The following is a 17,107-nucleotide window of genomic DNA, read 5'->3' as shown; positions in this document are numbered from 1 at the left end:
GCGATGTTGTGCGCTCATGGTGTCACATCTTGGGCGCAAGTTGGTGCCTCTGCTTCGGGCATAGAGATCAACCGACAAAACGGGTTTCTTGTATTCACATGTTAACAAATGCCTTCAAATTGTCGCGAATTCTTCGCGGTGCTTTAGCAGAATGCTCAGAGTCCCAGGTTCTTCAGTGCAGTATTATTTATTGTGAGCTAAATATCTACAAATATCTACAGAAGCTGTACATACAATCAGACAGAGTGCAGTATTATTTATTGGGAGCTAAATATATACAAATATCTACAGAAGCAGTACATACAGTCAGACAGAGTACCTGGCTGCACCTTAAAGCAAATAGGAAGACTCTTTCTCTCTGACTACACTCCTCTACACCACCACCATGACCTCTGGAGAGATTTCCCGTTTAAACCAATGACAGCCAAACAACTGTCAGCACATTACTGCTGAGTCATTCTGACCCAGTACCTCTATAGAAGGTTTTGCATCAGCCTGTTGCATCAACTAGCAAACTCAAGCCTGCAGACTTACTTTCACAGCATTCTGTGAATCCCGACAAAATATCTCGAAGCATCATGTTCCCAGTTAAATGTCCAAATAGGAGCTAGTGATAATGGTTTCACTTGGGAAATACAACAACGGTACAAGCTGCAGAGACCTAAAAATAGTTTTTTATACAAGCAACTTATCTGTGAAGCCCCTTCAATTGTGATTGTGGAAGAGGACCCTGGGCCCCCATCCAAACAACTACTCATCAGCGCAGGTAAGGAAAAAATCACATTTTCATTTTGTACTGTTTTATTGACTTCAATTTTTGGTCAATGGCCTCGTTAGATAGTAAAATTTATGTAAAATTGCTGTTTTAGTCTGTGTGACTGCAGAAATGGATAAAAGCCCCCCATTCAAACTGACTAAAGGTAAAGGTAAAGGTACCCCTGCCCGTACGGGCCAGTCATGTCCGACTCTAGGGTTGTGCGCCCATCTCACTTAAGAGGCCGGGGGCCAGTGACGAAGCTGCTCCGGCGAGCCAGCACCAGCGCAGCACACGGAAACGCCGTTTACCTTCCCACTATAAAGCGGTACCTATTTATCTACTTGCACTTAGGGGTGCTTTCAAACTGCTAGGTGGGCAGGAGCTGGTACCGAACGATGGGAGCTCACCCCGCCGCGGGGATTCAAACCGCCGACCATACGATCGGCAGGTCCTAGGCACTGAGGTTTTACCCACAGCGCCACCTGTGTCCCTTCAAACTGACTGTCATCCATTAATTTTATTCATCTAAAATACTGTCTTATTTATTTTATAGTGCAGTACATTGATTATTGCCTTCATTTTTTGGATCAATGGTCTCGTTAGTAAAATTCGTGTTAAATTGCTGTTTTAGGGGTGTTTTTTCATCGTCTGGAACGGATCAATCCACTTTCCATTATTTTCAATGGGAAAGTGTGCTTCAGGTTAAGAAGGCTTCAGGTTAAGAACGGACTTCCAGAACCAATTAAGTACTTAACCTGAGGTACCACTGTACCTGCTCTGATACCGTGGTAACCGCCTGTCAACACCTGAGCCTCCTGCCACCAGATGCAGAACAGCATGTGCTTAAAATGACTGTAATCTGCCCAGGGACCCTAAGGATCAAGAGCAACTATAAATAAAAGACATCATCATCAGCTAAACCACAATGTTGCACAAGTTTGTCTATGGAGCAAATAGTTCCAGAGATGACTGGCAGAAGAGAGCCATGCGGCATAGTGCAGAAAATTGCACACACACACACACACACACCCCAAAATATTTGTGCAGTATTTCCCCAAGAACATCTCCCTATGTTGCTGGCACCGGTATATTAATTAACTAAACTAGCTACACACACATGCCGAATAGCAGAATATTTGTAAAGAAGGAGTTCAGCAGGTTCTGAGACTATCTCAAAAATTTCTCACTAGTTCAATAATTACACAAGAGGATTTCTTAACAGTTGTTTGGGTTCCTTCCAACTCTCCAGTTTTGTGATTCTATAATGTTGTTTTAAGCCTGAACATTGGACCTCCCAAGAATTCAAAAGAGGTTGAATGTGCTGGACGATTTCATTTCAGGAAGAAAATACCGCTGCTCAAGTAAGTATAAAGGGAATGCTGAGTCATCACGCGTAGCTTGCAATAAAATCTGGGGGAAAGTTCATTCCATTGAATGAAATGATTCATTAGAGACAGTTCCTAGTATATTTGCTGCTCATTTCAGCCAGCGGACATTGTCCTTGATCAAACGATGTTGTGACTTTCACAGTAATCGCTTCAGAAATTTGCTCACTGAAAAGAAATGGATTGGACTGAACAGATTCCAGCATTGTTCCTGCTCATCCTTACGATCATATTCATTTGGAAATGGGGCAGTTTCTGGAATAGGAGCTCCAAAAATCTCCCACCAGGTCCAACACCTTTACCACTTGTTGGGAATCTCCACATGATGGATCTGAAGAGACCTTACAGAACAATGTTAAAGGTAACGTTTTCTGTTCTTTCTGCAGCAAGGCAAAGATACTGTGGATCTTTTTAGGCCAGGTAGATGTCAGTGTTCCATCTCATATATGCGTATATGCAAAAATGATAAAACTCTGTCAAGTATGGCTTATTTGTAAAAGGCGAAAGATTTATACGATCTGAGATGAAACCAGAGTATTATTCATTATGGTGCTGGAAGTTTTGCTAAAATCAGTAAGAAAAAATGAAGATATAAAAGGGGTGTGTATAGGGAAAAATGAATATAAAGTTAAAGCATTCGCGGATGACTTGGTATTGACAGTAGAAGAACCAGTGGAAAGTATTGAAAGAATCTTAGAAGAAATAGAACAATTTGGTCGAGTTGCAGGATTTTATCTCAACAAAAAAAAGATGAATATTGTGGCTAAAAACATGAATCAAGAACTACCGTATTTTTTGCTCTATAAGACTCACTTTTTCCCTCCCAAAAAGTAAGAGAAAATGTGTGTGCGTCTTATGGAGTGAATGCAGGCTGCACAGCTATCCCAGAAGCCAGAACAGCAAGAGGGATTGCTGCTTTCGCTGTGCAGCGATCACTCTTGCTGTTCTGGCTTCTGGGATTCAGAATACTTTTTTTCTTGTTTTCCTCCTCCCAAAACTAGGTGCGTCTTATGGTCTGGTGCGTCTTATAGAGCGAAAAATACGGTAATTGAGGAAATACAACAAAGGGCAGAGATAGAAGTGGTGAACAAAGTGAAGTATTTAGGAATATGGTTAACCCCCAATAACATTGATTTGTTTCAAAACAATTACTTACCTATGTGGAATCAGATAAAAAGGGATTTGGAGGTGTGGGGAAGACTGAAATTGTCCTTTTGGGGGAGAATATCTACGATAAAAATGAGTGTGCTACCAAAGATGTTATTCCTTTTCCAATCACTGCCGATAATCAAGGGGGCATCAATTTTTAAAGAATGGCAAAAAAATAATTTCAAGATATATCTGGCAGGGTAAGAAGCCAAGGATTCAGTTCAAGTTATTAACAGATACAAAAGAAAGAGGTGGCTACGCTCTGCCAGATTTGAAATTATATTATGAAGCATCATGCCTCTGTTGGATAAAGGAATGGATTAAATTAGAGAATGGAGAGCTGTTAGATTTAGAAGGATTTGACAACAGATTTGGTTGGCATGCTTATCTATGGTATGAGAAGAAAAAAATTCACAAAGGTTTTGAAAACCACATCTTCCGAAGATCACTGATAGAGGTGTGGGAGAGGTATAAAAACTTGTTGGAACCTAGACTCCCCCATTGGATTTCACCATTAGAAGTGATGAGTGTGAAAAAAATTAACATGAGGGGGAGGTGGATAACATATGGAGAATTGGTAACAAGAGGGGGGGGGGAATGGAAAATGAAAACTTATGAAGAGGTGAAAGAATTTGTTTATGACTGGTTACATTACTTTCAGATTAATGAAATGTTTAAAAAAGATTGTAAAATGTGTGGGTATGAAGGTAAAGAATCAAAATTCCAAGTGGAGGTATTGAATAATGAGTATAAAAACCTGTCTAAAATGTATAAAATGTTGCTGGAGTGGCATACAAAAGATGAAGAGGTAAAAGCAGTAATGATACACTGGGCAAGAGACTTTGGTTATAATATAGAGTATGGTGATTGGATGAAATTATGGAATGAAAGGCTAAAATTTACGGCATGTACTGCGTTGAAAGAAAATGTAATGAAAATGTTTTACAGATGTTTATAACGCCAGTTAAACTGGCCAAAATGTATAAAACATGCAATAAGTGTTGGAAATGTAAAGAAAAAGAAGGTACTTTCTATCATATGTGGTGGGAGTGTAAAAGGGTGAAAGACTTCTGGGAAATGATATACAATGAATTGAAAAAGATGTTGAAACATATGTTCGTTAAAAAACCAGAAGCCTTTCTATTAGGAATGGTAGGAAACGAAATTAATAAGAGAGACTGTAAACTGTTTCAATATGCAGTGACTGCCGCAAGGATACTTCTGGCCCAAAGATGGAAACAGGAAGAAATTCCAACAGTGGAAGAATGGAGAAGGAAATTGACTGAATATGCAGAATTGGACAAATTGACTGGGAAGATTCGATATCAGAAAGACCAAAAGTTTATCGAGGACTGGGGGAAATTTACAGAATATCTGAAAAATATATGTGATGCACAAACAACGCTTGTTGGTTTTGAAGAGACTCTGTGAAATAGTAAGAAATACTGCAAAAAAGAGAGTAAGAGGAAAAGGAGTTGGGAAAGGCAATATCATGTTTAGAATTGCATCAATAAATAGAATTTTTTCGAAAGATTGACAGAGAAACTGAGGGAAGTCAAAAATTGAAGAATGAGTGCAAAATAATTTGTTGACTCTATAAAACTTGTTTGGAAAATGAATAAAAATTATTTTTTTTTAAAAAAAAAGTATGGCTTATTTGTTTTTTCTTCCTTTTTGTGTGTGATTGCTGTTATGGTTTAGGCTGATAGCTGATCTGTGCAGTGGAGGGACTGGGTCACTGGAGGAGGGGAATAGGAATGCCACAACCAGCCTGGGACATGGGTGACGCTGTGGTCTAAACCACACAGCCTAGGGCTTGCCGATTAGAAGATCAGCAGTTCAAATCCCCGCGACAGGGTAAGCTCCCGTTGCTTGGTCCCTGCTCCTGCCAACCTAGCAGTTCGAAAGCACGTTAAAGTGCAAGTAGATAAATAGGTAACGCTCCACCGGGACTGTAAACGGCATTTCCATGCGCTGCTCTGGTTCGCCAGAAGCGGCTTAGTCATGCTAGCCACATGACCCGGAAAACTGTCTGCAGACAAAAGCCGGCTCCCTCGGCCTGAAAGCAAGATGAGCACCGCAACCCCAGAGTCGTCCATAACTGGACTTAACAATCAGGGGTCCCTTTACCTTTACCTTAACCAGCCTTATCCGCAAAAATTATCTGCAAAATTATCGAACTTTTCAACGTGAAGTCAGCACTTCTAAATACATCATTTTAGAATCCACTCAAGTTTTCACAATTACCTTACGTGAAACAAAACAAAGCAATTATATTGCTGAATGTGGGCTTTTAAGTGCGCCCATGTCTGAAATTATGTTCTTATTGAGAATGTTCATCTGCACTGGAAGCAATCGCTATTAAAAAAACCAACAACATCAAAGAGAACTGGGTAACGTATAACACAATATTAAGGGAAGAGGTGGGTCAACTACCATATTTTTCGCTCCATAGGACGCACCTGACCAAAAGACGCGCCAAGTTTTTAGAGCAGGAAAACAAGAAGAAAAATCTGACTCAAATGTTGTACTAAACTATTTCAAACAGCAAAGTGGGTGGCTCCTGTCTGCTTTGCTGCTTTAAAGCGAACCACAGTATACAATGAAGAGAATGGAAAAAGGACAGACATGATGGTAAGGTAAAGGTAAAGGTACCCCTGCCCAGACGGGCCAGTCTTGACAGACTCTAGGGTTGTGCGCTCATCTCACTCTAGAGGCCGGGAGCCAGCGCTGTCCGCAGACACTTCTGGGTCATGTGGCCAGAGTGACGAAGCTGCTCCGGCGAACCGGCACCAGAGCAGCTCACGGAAACGCCGTTTACCTTCCCGCTATAAAGCGGTACTTATTTATCTACTTGCACTTAAGGGTGCTTTCGAACTGCTAGGGCTGAGACCCTATCTGCCTTCAGACTGTCTCGCCAGAGTGGTGCCTGCTCTAGTTATCTCCCGCTTGGACTACTGCAATGCGCTCTACGTGGGGCTACCTTTGAAGGTGACCCGGAAACTACAACTAATCCAAAATGCAGCAGCCAGACTGGTGACTGGGAGCAGCCGCCGAGACCATATAACACCGGTCTTGAAAGACCTACATTGGCTCCCAGTACGTTTCCGAGCACAATTCAAGGGGTTGGTGCTGACCTTTAGGCATAAGTTTAAGGCCTTTAAGACCTTTAAAGCCCTAAACGGCCTCGGTCCAGTATATCTGAAGGAGCGTCTCCTCCCCCATCGTTCTGCCCGGACACTGAGGTCCAGTTCCGAGGGCCTTCTGGCGGTTCCCTCACTGCAAGAGGCCAAGTTACAGGGAACCAGGCAGAGGGCCTTCTCGGTAGTGGCGCCCACCCTGTGGAACGCCCTCCCATCAGATGTCAAAGCGATAAACAACTACCTGACATTCAGAAGACATCTGAAGGCAGCCCTGTTCAGGGAAGTTTTTAATATGTGACATTTTAGTGTATTTTTCATCTTTGTTGGAAGCCGCCCAGAGTGGCTGGGGAAACCCAGTCAGATGGGCGGGGTACAAATAATAAATTATTATTATTATTATTATTATTATTATTATTATTATTATTGGTGGGCAGGAGCTGGGGCCGAACGACGGGAGCTCACCCCGCCGCGGGGATTCGAACCGCCGACCATGCGATCGGCAAGTCCTAGGCTCTGAGGTTTTACCCACAGCGCCACCTGCGTGGTGGTAGTATGGTTGCATTGTTTTTTTGTAACATAAAATCATTCAATAAAAAATATTTTTTTGAAAAAGAGAATGTTCATCTCTTCGCAACACCCACAATTCCCATGATTCTTTGGGCAGGTGTAAAAAAAATTATTAGATTAAATCTAGGTCTCCAGGGTAATTTTAGCTAAAGGCAATATTGGAAAGCACTGGCACTCCTCGGGTGAAACATAGGAGCCTAATTATGAGCAGCCACAACTGATAGCTCAGTTGGTTGAGCATGATTCCATGTTAGGCAAAAAGATCCCTACATTTAAGGGGGTTGGACTAGATGATCCTTGTGGTCCCTTCCAACTCTACAATTCTATGATTCTAACTTTCAATTTCTTAAGGAAGGAAAATTCACATCAGCTTTCAACATTCTTTGCTCACATTATATCCAGATAAAAGAAAAGACCTGTAGAAATTGCCATCCTACTGCACTTTCTTCTTAATAATTTGAGGTTGCTCCTCGTCCTAAAGACACCCATGTGATGAACAGTGCTTAGACATTTAAAGTTGACAAATTATACCATGCAATCATGTAAATTAAATCAGTTTTTATTTCAGATCTGTGACAGTATGTATGTATGTATGTATGTATGTATGTATGTATGTTTAGGGGGATTTATTTGATGTTTCTCTCTTTTGGTCATTGAACTCCAGTTGTCAAAAGAACATGGCCCCATCTTCCGCATCCAAATGGGATTCCAGAAAATGGTGGTGCTGACAGGGTATGAGACAGTCAAGGAGGCTCTGGTGAATCAGGCGGACGCATTTGCAGAGAGACCCCTCATCCCAATTTTTGAGGACCATGCAAGGGGCTTTGGTGAGGCCTTTCCTTCTGTATAATAGCTTGTGCTCTTTGTGAAATTTAATTATCATAGCAATATAGAATCTGTGCCAAAAGGTTCATAGAACTGATTGTTAGTTTTAATTATAGCTTGGAGGACAGCCTGTCAATCGACCAGTGTAGCTGCAGCCATTGGATGGATAATGTCAGATGTCTTTGTCATTGCCAGCAAAAGAGTAGTGTTGAGGGAATAGGAGAATCTGGTCATAAGATAATGTACCATTAAATCTGAAGGGCCGTAAACTGGAGAACCCCCTCTCCAGTTGTGTTCTGAGGGTACAACCCATAGGGATATTGCTGAAGTTCTGCAGCGTGTGTGTCTTATCAGAGACCAGATGAGGGACCAGCTGAGAGGCATCCTCAGTTTCACAGAAGAAGGGTGAGATAAGCCAAAACATATTATTGTAGCCATGATAACTTGAAACTTGATCTCTGCTCTTCAGGTGTTGTTTTTTCACATGGTGAAAACTGGAAAGCGATGCGGCGGTTCTCACTAAGCACATTACGGGACTATGGCATGGGGAAAAGGTCCATAGAGGACAGAATTGTGGAAGAATGCAGTGTCCTGATTAAGACATTTGAATCTTACCAAGGTGGGTTAGTGTTTCCCTCTACTCCTCCAGGGCAAAACAACACTACATTAGATGCCCACAATATTGTGTTATATACATATTGCTAACTCTCAGAATTATAGTAACCAGGACTCCCGGTGAAGAAGTAACCAATCTGCAGTGTTCCGGTCAGTGTGAGGTAATGCTGGCCTCTGCCCCTCTTTCCTGTCCTCCCTGCTACGATCCCCTCTCGCATCTCTGCCTCCCAAAGGCTTGCACAGCTGTTTGTTGCAGCAGCCCTGGCTACAAGCTCCCAAGGAGAGGGGAGAGGAGAAGAGGCTGAGGGAACACTTCATGAGGGAGGGTGTTTGGAAAAGGGTGAGAGGCCACTGGCTCTGCAGGCAAGGGGTGCCATACCGGTAACTGGCTCCTGAGGCTTGGAGTGCATTTGCCCCCCAGGAAAACCATAGAAAGAATGTAGCTGGTCAAGGGAGTCATGGTGTCAAAAAGGATGAAGACCTCTGCTTAGGTATATACTGCCCATGACTCTTTTTAGCATTTCTTAACTCATATATCTTGTAGTACACCAGAACTTAGGATCAGTTTCTAAGATAAATGTGCTCTATACATCGGTAGGCTGACACTGGAAACCTAAGGCAGAGAAGAGCTATTCTAATTGGTATTTTATCTGAGCATCGTTTAATATTTATGTATAGGACAACCATTTGATACCACCACAATTATGAATGCCGCTGTTGCCAATATCATAGTGTCCATCCTACTAAACAAGCGATTTGAATACGAAGATTCCACATTTAGAAAACTTCTGAAGTTGGTCAATGAAAATCTCCGGCTTTTTGGAAGCCCCTCTGTCATGGTAATCTAAGCTTTTTCAAATGGAAAAGAAATAGTTGGTTGTATTCACAGAATACTCAATGTGGGTGCAATTCCAAATTGTTCAGGCTTCACTGCAAAACACATCTTGAGAAATATGAGTTGCGTAAGATGCCAGGACAGCATTTCCTTCCAAAGGTCCTCACTCAGCTGTCTTTGTGCAGCTTTTAGGAGGGGAGAGGTATTGCATATTTGCAAGAAAAGTATTAGTAGAAAGGAATTGCAATCTTCAGGTATTAAGGAAAGCAGAGAAATTAATATTCACCTTCCAAAGTAAAGGTATATTGGCCAAATAATACAAATAATTATTCGGTTTAGATCAATCATCCTTCAGTTTTGAGCAGAAGTGACAAAGAGACATTAATTCTCCAGTTACTAAAGATGAATGGAAGTGGTTATAATTTTCAAAAAGACAATTGTTGGAAATTCAAAAATATAGGAGCAGCTATTTTACACATACTGTACATTTTGGACTTGTTGTAAGATTAAAAGCTTTTGGTTATAAATTAAATTCTTGGTACCAATATAATTTTAATACCCAAATACATTTGATTTGGAAAGGCATAGCAAGCAAGGGAGATTTTGGACATTGCAACTGTTATAACCACTACAGCAAGACTAGTCAAAGCTAAATATATGTATAAATGTATATATGTATAAAACACATGGGATGCAGCATTGTTAACACAACTTAAAAGTTTTAAAAGAAATATTGAAAGAAGGACCCCAAATAAATTTATTTTTAAAAAGCAAATATAAAATTTCAAGACAATATTCACACCAATTGTTATTTTCATTCATATAATTGGATATTCTGCTTAAAATATAATAACTCAAACCATAACTGATGATTTGTATATTGTATGCATGATCTTATGAAATTATATATAGTTGAAATATTTTATTTCTTTTGTAATTTCATCTTTTTAAAATATAAAGGTGGTTTTTTTAATATACACGACCCCATTTTTATCCTTTGGGGACTCCACTTCTACATCCTTCGATTGGGAGAACGTCTGTCTATTCCTATGCCCCACTTCCTGACCCACTAGAGAACCTCTCCTCTTTATTCCAACGCCTGCTTTTCTTACCCAGGAGTCTTTGTTGTGCAAGCTTTTTTGAAAGTCTAAGTCAGGTGTGGGGAACCTTTGGACCTCCAGCAAGAGCTAAAAATGCCCCACCGCCAGCCCAAGACTGATGCTGACATGAGCTGAGGTGAAGCAATTTGCCTCAGGTGGCAGATCCAACCGCTTCTCTGTCCCTGCTGTTGCACCACTGCCAGCCATGTCTCAGTTTTGTCCATGACACCATGGCTGCTGCCACAGTGCCCTGTATTGTGGCAGCACTGTGAGTGACACCATGGGTCTGTGGGGGGACAGTGCCAGGGGGGCATTTTGCTGCCCCTGGCCACTTCTGGTTGACCTCTGTCTAGGGGCTTGTCCACATCTGAGCAAACTGCTAATCCACAAGTACAAGGGGGCTCCATAACTACAACAGCACATAAGAAAATGGCCCTCCAACTCAACGTTGCTCCAACCCAAATACATTATTGTTCTGTGTCATTGTTTATTCCTCTGTGGAAGATGAGAAGAAGACTGGAAGAAATTTAAAGACTATTTACAGAAATATTGCAAAATTAATGAATGTTAGAATGATGTTGGATTGAAATTAAGTGGTTTCTAGCTGTAATGGTATAAAAGAATATGAAAAAATGGTTTTTTTAATAGGTAAAAATTTAATGCTATAATAATTTAAGATTAAAGATCAGCATAAAATAAAGTGGGAAAGGAATTGCTAAACTAATAAATTGAATTGGAATACAAAAAAGGGAGGTACGAGGAGGTCCGGGAAACAAGTAAATGAAAAATAAGTGATGAAAAGATTGAATTGTTTTTAACTATTTTTATTTTGTATTTTTTTTCTTTTTTCTTTTTCATTTTGTAACACTGTAAAAACCTTAATAAAAATTTATTAAAAAAAGAGAGAGAGAGAATTAAGCAGGGGGCTTTTCTCTTTGTCGTATTTTATCCTTACAGCTGTATAATATATTTCCTGCTCTTGGTTCGCTTTTGGGAGCCCGTAAAACTATCCTTCAAAACAAAGATGAGATGCATGCCTTCATAAATGTCACCTTCATACAACACCTCAGAGATCTGGATGAAAATGACCAAAGGAGCTTGATAGATTCATTTCTTCTGAAACAGCAAGAGGTAATGGAGTCTTTTAAGCCCACCAATAATTTTTTTTGATATTTTCAAATGTTAATAATAATATAAAGCTTTGGCTAATATCTGGAGTCTGTGACCTGATTGCTTGCAGGGCTGTTTTCCAGTGAGACTCCCACTCCTCTCAAAAGACAAAGAAAAAAAATCAACCTTTGAGATACGGTAGCTCAGTTGGTTGGAACACGTTGCTGCGTACGCCAAGGTAGCAGATTCGATCCCTGTAAGGGACAGCTGCAGTCCTACACTGCAGGTGTTTGGAACAGAAGATCCTCAGGGTCCTTCCAACTCTATGATTCCATGATTCCATGACTAGTCCAACACATCATGCTCCCCCCCCCCCCAGTATTTCTTTTGCACCATGCTCCTTTCTTCAGCCTGTGGCATGCTTTCATGGAGAAAAGAGATTTGAGTGTGCTGGCTGTGTATGATTTCTCTACTTTCCTAGACAGCTTCTCTGCTCTTTCCATTCCAGTGAGTGCCCTCCCAGCCCCTGCCTAGCTACTTTGATATCTGCACATGGAATCTGCTAATTTCTTTCTTTTTTTTACACCCCAGGAGAAGGACAAGCCGAATGGATATTTCCACAATGAAAACCTAAGATCCCTTGTGAGTAACTTATTTGCTGCTGGCATGGAGACCACTTCTACCACACTGCGCTGGGGACTGTTACTAATGATGAAATATCCTGAAATTCAGAGTGAGTGCTTTTCATTGGGTTGGCTCCCATTACTCTAGCTAGCATATCTTGATTCTAGAGTGGTACTTCTGGTTACGTACTCAATTCATTCCGGAGGTCCGTTCTTAACCTGAAACTGTTCTTAACCTGAAGCACCACTTTAGCTAATGGGGCCTCCCGCTGCCACCGTGCCATTGGAGCACGATTTCTATTCTCATCCTGAATCTTAACCCGAGGTACTATTTCTGGGTTAGCGGAGTCTGTAACCTGAAGCGATGTAACCTGAAGTGTCTGGAACCCGGGGTATGACTGTATCTGGGGGCCCGGGAAGCTGGGGGGCCAATTTTCAATGAGGGGGATGGCCCCCCTCAATATTCCACAACCGGGTGGGCCTTTTTGGGCCTAGTTTCACTGTGTGACATGACACATTTCAGTCCCCCCAATGTTGGGTGTAACCATGCACGCATGTTTCTGACTTTTGCTTCCTACATAACTATAAGCAAATTCTCAGGTGAATAGCATCTTCCACAATTTTGCATTATGTTGTGAGATTGTGCTCATAGATCAGGCAGCCCCATTGCATAATTAGCTGTCAGTTACACCAGGAAATCTGAAGATATGAGTTGGTGGCAAACATATCCTTTTGAGTTTGGCATTTGGGGGGTAGGGACAAAAAAAAAACCACCAATGAGTTTATTTTAACAAAAAAATTCCCCCTCCACTGCCCCCAGATAAGGTCCAAGAAGAAATTGCAAAGGTAATTGGATCTTCTCAACCAAGGATTGAGCACCGAACGAAAATGCCCTATGTAGATGCAGTGATCCATGAGATCCAGAGATTTGCTGACATTGTCCCCACAAATATTTCACATGCAACCACTGTGGATGTTACCCTCAAAGGCTACTTCATTCCAAAGGTAATCACTTTGATTAAACTGCATTCTTTGCTCAGTTGACTGCGATCAATTTCTTCATTAATTAGGACATTGCACTTTAGGCTAAGAAGAAGAGTTTGGATATGATATCCCGCTTTATCACTACCCTAAGAAGTCTCAAAGCGGCTAACATTCTCCTTTCCCTTCCTCCCCCACAACAAACACTCTGTGAGGTGAGTGGGGCTGAGAGACTTCAGAGAAGTGTGATTGGCCCAAAATTATGAGTCCACCAGATTACGAGTCCACTGCTCTGAACCACTAGGAGCAGGCCCCACTGACCTCCTTGTAAAGTAGGGGGCCATTGCCCCCCTTGGGGCACCTGTTGGAGCCCCAGTTCCCTAGTCTGGGCCTACTTGCTTCTTCCTTCCTCGCTGCATAAAGGTCTTTATTGAGTTAGCCCAGAAAAGTTGGGCAAGGGGCTCAGTCAACTATTCTCTCAGCCCAATGATGACTGTTTAAGGAGATAAGGTAAAAGGTAAAGGTACCCCTGCCCGTACGGGCCAGTCTTGCCAGACTCTGGGGTTGTGCGCCCATCTCACTCTAGAGGCCGGGGGCCAGCGCTGTCCAGAGACACTTCGGAGATAATGGTATATAATCTCTGGATTATAATCCGGATTGTTTCTTGCTTTAAAAAAAAGACATTGAGGACTATACCATAACGATTTGCTTGATGGGCCATATCCATTTTTTTAAATAACTCTTGCTTTTCCTTTGCAGGGGACTCACATCATGCCACTATTGACCTCCGTGCTGCACGATGAATCTCAGTGGGAAAAGCCATACCAATTCTATCCTGAGCACTTTCTTGATTCTGAAGGAAAGTTCATAAAGAGAGATGCATTCATGCCTTTCTCTGCAGGTAACTCATTTTCTGTCTATTTATACATATCCAATGTGAGCTTAATGAACAGGCCATCCTAAGTATATTAACATAAAATAAAACTTGGATGGAAGACACAATCCCAAACGTTGGAGTACTTATATCTGTCATTTAGAACTGCAATAAGATACGCAACATCATTCATTTTCAGTAGGGCAACTTCTGGGCCAGTGGCCAAATGGGACTCTTCAAGGCTCTCTAACCACCCTCAGAACTTCCCCCAGGCCTTGGCTTTCAGTGGACCTGCTCTGTGTTCCCCTCGTGGGCCCTTGCCTGGACGGAATGTGCCATTGATCTATGATAATGCCACCTGCTTGCTGTGGTGGAGAATGGATACAGGCTGTTTGGAGGATTAGGGTACAAGAAACTCTCAGACCGTGGGCTGAAAAACATCCGCTCCCCTTGGTTTTCTTTTTTTATATATATATAATTTTTATTAACCGACCAATCAAATCAAATCAAATCACATCACATAAATTCCGAATTACAAAGCCAAATTTTAAATTTCTGTTGAAGGGACCCATATTTCAAGATCTGCTCCCCTTGGTTTTCAGCCCTGTAGAATGCTTCTTGCTGGGAGTTCATCTTTTGCATACTTGCCAACATTCCTCAGATGAAAATCAGGACATTTTTCATACTCATCCAACTCACCCTCCTCGAAAGACCATTTGTGGTCCCCTGCCCCCCGTCAGAAGAAGTCGAGTGCTGCCATTTCTAAACCAACAGGACTGACAGCTTGCACCCTCCACTGTCCTGAGAAAACCTCTTATCTGATTTTATTCTTTTGGTACATTTACTAAAGGAAAAACACACACCGATAAACAAATTTTAGAAAGAGGCAAGATTAGACATGGATGCACCAAGCATATTTTATTAAATTCAGACTCCTTGTGCTCCGTTCTGCTCCCCCTTCCTCCCACCCAGGACTGCTCTGCCCTCTGCCTCCCCCTCAGAGCCACTGCATCATCATGCTAGTTCTCGACAGCCACATCCTCTCCTCCAGCAGCCACTACGGAGGGGCAAGCGCTGGCTCATCCTTCTCCCCAAGCTCAGCAGCAGAGCATGCTTTGTGGGACTGTCACTGGAGAATTGGGACACTTGGAGAACATGCAGTTCTTCAAGATTAGCGTTCATTCTTGTTGCATTTTAGAATGGTATCATTATGAAATTTCAAACAGTAAGCAGTTTGATGCATTCCATTATAGATAAACCAATAAAATGTTGTTAAGTAAGCCATGAAACCAGTTTCAATGCTGCTTGCGCTTCCTTACAGGTCGGAGAGCATGTTTAGGTGAGAATCTTGCCAAAATGGAGCTCTTCCTCTTCTTTACAAGCCTCCTGCAGAGATTCACATTCCAGCTACCTCCTGGAACATCTGAAGATGACCTGGATTTGACCCCTGCTGTTGGGTTCACAACACCACCCATGCCCCACCAACTCTGTGCTCTGCCACGTTCATAAGATGCAAAGTTCATGGGTTGCTTATCCTCCCTGTGTGTGCAATGCAAACCTTTTTAAACACCCTTATTAACCATGACATTTTGGTTCAGTAGACTTCCAGTCGGATTGGCCCATGTGTGTCACAAAACCTAAGTGTTGCACACTTATGTTCTGCTTAATGTTTGTAGTAAATACGATTCCGTGTTAATTGTAGTGCTTTAGTTCAGCCTAGGAATTAAATTTTGAAATTTACTTTATTCTGTTCAGAAAAAAAAAATTCCTACTATAATCTGTATACCAGTAATATATATAATATACACATAATCTATATATAGGGACGCGGGTGGCGCTGTGGGTTAAAGCCTCAGCGCCTAGGACTTGCCGATCGAAAGGTCGGCGGTTCGAATCCCCGCGGCGGGGTGCGCTCCCGTCGTTCGGTCCCAGCGCCTGCCAACCTAGCAGTTCGAAAGCACCTTTGGGTGCAAGTAGATAAATAGGGACTGCTTACTAGCGGGAAGGTAAACGGTGTTTCCGTGTGCTGCTCTGGCTCGCCAGAGCTGCTTTGTCACGCTGGACACGTGACCCGGAAGTGTCTGCGGACAGCGCTGGCTCCCGGCCTCTAGAGTGAGATGAGCGCACAACCCTAGAGTCTGTCAAGACTGGCCCGTACGGGCAGGGGTACCTTTACCTTAATCTATATATTTTGTGTCAAGCCACTTCATTCCTTGTGTACTTTATTGTGTCATCATGTGGTTCTAAGTGAAGGGCACTTTTAAAAACAAAGATTTAAGCAATGGATGGTCAATAAGGAGTAGTCAAATGCCGGTGTTTCTCCCCACTCTGATCAAGAGGCTCAGATTTTAACTGAGGGCCACAGGTATAGCAAGTCTACAGGTAACAAAACCGATTAAGTCTTTCCATGTGAAAAGAGCAATGATAAATTCCACTGGTTTTTAAAGTTTACATCAGGAATTTGATTAAAAACATTAAAAACTTTCTGTGTAGAAATCCTGTTTTAAAAATTTGGGCGGGTATGGAAAAACTGGGTGGGAGATGCTGTGATCACTAGGCCTGCCCTATTTTGCTTTCTTTGAATAAAGAGTTAACTTCCGCGGCACTGGTGGTGTTTTTATTGCTGACCTACTCCTGCCTCCAGCTCCTGCCAGCTTATGAGGACTGAAGGTCTCCACCTTCCCACTGCCCTCTAAGGCCCCTTCCCCAGCAGCCTACAGCTCCATCACCTTGCATCTCATGACTTTGCCGTCTTCATTTCTCTCCATGTTCTGGGTGACCAGGGAGAAGGGAGCTGGTCGCAGCAGGAGGGGGAGACTCCCCGGATGAGGTAGGCTGTCTCATCTCTGTCTCTTGGCCCCCTTCCTCTCCTGTCTGAACTGTTCTCTGCCCCAGCTTCTTGCCGCTCACGAAACCCTGTTATCTCTTCAGCTTCCAAGACCTCCTCCTCCCAGTCAGCTCCCTCTTCTCCCACTGACCACTCATCCCACCACCAGTGCCCTGGCTCTGAGCCTTCTCCCTCTGGGGGTTTCCCAGCTACTGCCTCCCATCACAGCCAGTCCATGATACCTAGCCACTTTTTATTTATTTACAGCCAAGTGGTGTGTAAATGTTATGAAATAAATAAATAGGGCTTGTGTCCA

General features: G+C 42.4%; 1 protein-coding gene across 4 annotated transcripts; it reads left to right on the top strand.

The window, feature by feature from the left end:
* The first annotated feature begins 512 nt into the window (after window positions 1-512).
* LOC114585777 (cytochrome P450 2K6-like) lies at window positions 513-16,569 on the top strand. 4 transcript variants are annotated; one of them, XM_077926554.1, is made up of 10 exons: window positions 513-766; window positions 2,288-2,503; window positions 7,666-7,828; window positions 8,296-8,445; window positions 9,120-9,280; window positions 11,334-11,507; window positions 12,078-12,219; window positions 12,930-13,114; window positions 13,850-13,991; window positions 15,286-16,569. In XM_077926554.1, exons 2-10 carry the CDS (start codon window positions 2,321-2,323, stop codon window positions 15,471-15,473), a joined length of 1,488 nt encoding a protein of 495 aa, XP_077782680.1. In that variant the 5' UTR covers window positions 513-766; window positions 2,288-2,320; the 3' UTR covers window positions 15,474-16,569. The 4 variants fall into 4 exon arrangements, with proteins under 4 accessions (XP_077782680.1, XP_077782679.1, XP_077782678.1 ...); XM_077926553.1 differs by lacking the exon at window positions 513-766 and adding an exon at window positions 1,795-2,118; XM_077926552.1 differs by lacking the exon at window positions 513-766 and having other exon boundaries at window positions 1,796-2,503.
* Window positions 16,570-17,107: the final 538 nt, after the last annotated feature.

This window comes from Podarcis muralis, chromosome 3 (genome assembly GCF_964188315.1).
Source record: "Podarcis muralis chromosome 3, rPodMur119.hap1.1, whole genome shotgun sequence".
Classification (NCBI taxonomy): domain Eukaryota; kingdom Metazoa; phylum Chordata; class Lepidosauria; order Squamata; family Lacertidae; genus Podarcis; species Podarcis muralis.
Note: the sequence above shows the minus strand (reverse complement) of the source record. Positions and strands in the feature narration are given on the sequence as shown.

Excerpts from the sequence above, each read along its gene's own strand:
- LOC114585777 (XM_077926554.1), top strand. The coding sequence starts at position 2,321 with ATGGATTGGACTGAACAGATTCCAGCATTGTTCCTGCTCATCCTTACG. Across the intron at positions 8,446-9,119 it reads GACATTTGAATCTTACCAAG|GACAACCATTTGATACCACC; the intron begins GTGGGTTAGTGT and ends ATTTATGTATAG. Across the intron at positions 13,992-15,285 it reads ATTCATGCCTTTCTCTGCAG|GTCGGAGAGCATGTTTAGGT; the intron begins GTAACTCATTTT and ends GCTTCCTTACAG.